Raw genomic sequence first — 3,827 nt, forward strand, 5'->3', positions numbered from 1 at the left:
GTCGAAACGGGGGCAAAAGTGTAAACCCCTGCCCCCTCGTCGTCGCTGATTGGCCGAAAGTCGGACCAATCGGGGGCCGCCAGATCGGCCTCGTCAGCTGCGTTATAGAAAGACGCGTCGCTGCCGAGACTTGATTGGCTGGCCGTGGAGGCCTCGCTGTCCGAGGACAGGGCCCGGTCTCTGATTGGCCAGAAGAGTCGCATGGCGCACTCTGATTGGTCAAAAAGAAAAAAAATCCGACAGCCGAAGACCGAAGACGAAGGCGAATTAGAAAAGTGTAGAGAAGATCGGTGTAGTTGGCCTCGCGGGGGAAAGGTGAACGCCCCCGGAGACCGCTCGTCCGCCGCTAGCAAGCTAGCCGCAGACGATTGCCCAAAAATGCGAGTGAAAAAGTCCGCCAAAAGGCGAAAACCAGTTTTCACACTGATTAGAACAGAAAAGTTTTGTGTATTACCATTTGGCTTACTCGTTACCAAATTTGTAATTTGGTCGCTACCTAATTGAATGTCTAAGAAAAAAATAGGTAAGGCCTTCGAGTCGACCACCGAAATGGGTTTCTAGGGCGGTTCCCTACCTGGGTGGGGCCCTGTCGGCCGTCTTGGGCCTGGTTTCCGCCTAGCGGCGGCTTGTCTGGGAAGACAGCCATGAAGAAAAATTCGAGCTGTGGCGGAGAGCTCAAGTCTCTAGTAGACCGGGTATGGCTTACTGTGAACGAGTACCGAGAAGAGAATCCTGCCATCACAGATGATGAAGTTCGGCTAAAGATTACCGACTCCGACCTCGTACTACACGATATAGCTGTAGTGACGAACAACTGTATGCACCAGATGATAGCCGAGTCCAATCAAGCAACCGCTTACAAGACGCGTGAGGTTTTGCGCAAGACCTTTGGAGTTATTATGAACGACCTTATAAAGTCGGGGAAGAGCGACAATGGCACGTCCTACGACGACAAGGAAAAAGCGTACAGAGTGGTCGATCTTGCCTTCACCGCTGCCGCTGTAACGCTGCTAGACCCTACTCGTATTACGCTGTTCTTCTCTGAGTTTATCCAGAAAATTTGCGGACCTTACTCAGTTTATGGGCGAGATCGACGATGGTACAGAACCTGCTACGTTGGGCTTGAATACGCTTCAAAAGGCTTTCAAAGGGACGACTAGCTCGTGGATTAAGAAGGGCGACGGAGCCGTCATCATCAAATTTTCGAGTACAGACACGAAAGACGTGACTGTGAACATCATGTCGGGAGGGGACAGGATCGACGAAGTCGACGTCAAAGCAGGAAGAACTGGCGAATTGAATTCAACTGTCAAGGCTCTTGGTGGAAAAACGCTGTACCTCGACCGCTGGCGTCCAGGATTCCTCGGTCTTCCAGGAACAGGAGGCGGGTCGCTGGTCCTGTGGGTACCGAGGTCTACTCAAGGAGGCCATTTAGAACTTAAGGTGAAGCTTAACGTGAGCTAAAGCTCCGTTCTAATCGTTGAATAGAATGATATCATCCATGTTAGAGCTTTGTTGTTATTCTTCCAGCAACAAAAGTGTTAAATATTTTTCGTTAGTTTTCAAGCTTTTTATTATGATACCTGAGTAAGGTCACCAAATAGAAATACTGTAAGTCTTGTAGTTCTTCTAAAGATTGTGCTAGCGATTTTTGCTTTGTTTTAGCTTAATATAGTTTTTCCTGCATCATAAATGTTATTATTGTCAAGCGGAGCTGCTTTTTTCTTCTTCGATTTCTAAGAATATACTTGAACAGTACAACAATGACAAAACAGCAAAGATGTAGATTAAAAACTGAAAGACTGAGCAACTTTTATCAGCTGTCTGCAACTACGGCACTCGAACGCTAGCTACGTTTCCCACGTATCATTTCTCACTTTCAGCTTCCCAATCACGTGACCACAGCGACAAACTGCGCTACCGCTGAAAATCTGATCGCAGATAATTTTGCGCAAGAAGTTATCGACTTTTTTTCCGACGCCAATTCCAGCGCCTCCTTTAGCACTTGCAGCGGCCAGTTGCCTCTTGCAGTCTCATTTAGTATCTCCAGCACACCGCTTTCTCTCCGCTCTGCCGCACACATAGATACCTTGATCCCGATATCACAAGGTACACGCTCTTTATCACACATGCGGCTTGAGAGAGTTCTGTAATTTGCATGAACGCTTCCAGTAGTGCATTAGGAGAAATCAAACCAGACTCGTACAGAGATTCTACCAGATCCCTTTGACCTCGAGACGCTGCGTCTCTGGCTTCACTTGTAAGGCGTGGATCGTCACCCAGAAGCTCAATGATCTCATTGTGAAGGTTTTTAGCAGCAGCAGCGTATGCCTCACCGACGACTTCGACAAGAATGCAGTCCAGATATTACAAGACCTTGACCGCTTCAACATTGTCCTCACTTACGCGAAAATAGAAAGACTCACTTTCACAAGCGGATGCTCGTCTGAAGGCAGCGATGATCGACCCGGACGAGATTTATTCGTTCTGATGGAGCGCTGCAAAGTGGCTTGTAACACGGAAAGCTCCATTGACCGCATCAGACGGTGCCAGCTTCTTGCTGCAGAGAAAAGTTACTGTTTCTGTTGGATATAGCATCAATCCAGCTGCTTCCTTGAGGACTGCGTCGACTACTTCAGACGAAATACGACTGGTACTGAGCAAGAATTCAACGACATCCGTCGACCCCCACTTCGCTGCAGCCATGAACGCTGCGTTGAACGACTCGATGTTATCGTGTCCGCTAGTGTACGCATACTTCAAAGCTTTGTCATATCCTCTGCGTGCGAGCTCAACGAACAAATCTCCCGTCCGGGCTATGCCCGGGTAGATGCCGTACATGCAGCGGGGCTGCCGTAGCTTTAGCGTCAGAGGAAGACGTTCGACTCAAAGAGTCACTAATACTAAGTTCCTTATCCAAAGGACACTTACAGCCCAAGACCAGGGCTCAAAGTTAACACCTTAACTTTTATGCTTCAAAACCAGAAGTGTTTTATTTACTATTATTGCGGCCAAGCCGCCTAGGGGTAAATGTATCTCTTTAACTATCTAGCATAGTTAAACCTAATCAAATGCATAACGTGTGGCTTTCAGCCAACGTACTGAGAGACCTTGTTAACTCTCCAACTTATGTACTGAGAGTTTGTTAACTCTCCGGGTACTTCGTACCCCTGTGTGCTCCACACCATGTAACCCCGTTACACTCTCCCCCACTAAGATGAGAACATTCCGTTCTCGAAACTCTCCTCAGCGAGGTCACGTCTTGTTAAGACGGCGGAGGTTACTACACCTCACACCAGCGTTGTACAGCTCCGTGAGCTCACAAACGCCTACGCATCGTTGATGCCCAACTTCTCGTCGTCGGCCCACGGCCCAATGCTCCAAGCGCTGCGCGCATCTTGCTCTCAAGCGGTCTCAGACCTACGCTCGCGCTCCGCGCCTACTCCAAGAGCTGCAAACCGCTTAGAGCAATGCTCTTGACTCATTCGAGTCGTCGACAACAGCTCAGCGGTTGAACACTCGCTTTACAAGCGATAGGTCGGTGGTTCAAACCCACTAGGGCACAGCCCTCTCGTTCCATGAACGATTGTTCACGCTCGGACAAGCTTAAGGGCAACACCCTTTTAGCTCAATGGTTGAGCGTTGGCTTTGAGAGCCACAGGTCGGTGGTTCGAGCCCACCAGGGCACAGCCCTGTCTTTCCATGAACGATTGTTCACGCTTGGACAAGCTTAAGAGCAATCCGCTTTTAGCTCAGTGGTCGAGCGTTGGCTTTGGAAGCCACAGGTCGGTGGTTCGAACCCACCAGGGCACAGCCCTCTTGTCCAA

General features: G+C 49.3%; 2 protein-coding genes across 2 annotated transcripts; both read left to right on the forward strand.

Moving 5' to 3' along the window:
• Window positions 1–644: 644 nt before the first annotated feature.
• PITG_15355 (uncharacterized protein) lies at window positions 645–1,005 on the forward strand (the record flags this gene model as incomplete). Its single annotated transcript, XM_002898741.1, has 2 exons — window positions 645–916; window positions 957–1,005. The coding sequence occupies 2 exons, from the start codon at window positions 645–647 to the stop codon at window positions 1,003–1,005; spliced, it is 321 nt and encodes a 106-aa protein (XP_002898787.1).
• Window positions 1,006–1,080: 75 nt separating this feature from the next.
• On the forward strand, window positions 1,081–1,464 carry PITG_15356 (uncharacterized protein; the record flags this gene model as incomplete). Its single annotated transcript, XM_002898742.1, has 1 exon — window positions 1,081–1,464. The coding sequence occupies one exon, from the start codon at window positions 1,081–1,083 to the stop codon at window positions 1,462–1,464; it is 384 nt and encodes a 127-aa protein (XP_002898788.1).
• Between the last annotated feature and the right edge of the window lie 2,363 nt (window positions 1,465–3,827).

The sequence above is a fragment of the Phytophthora infestans genome, genomic scaffold, assembly GCF_000142945.1.
Source record: "Phytophthora infestans T30-4 supercont1.35 genomic scaffold, whole genome shotgun sequence".
NCBI lineage: Eukaryota > Oomycota > Peronosporomycetes > Peronosporales > Peronosporaceae > Phytophthora > Phytophthora infestans.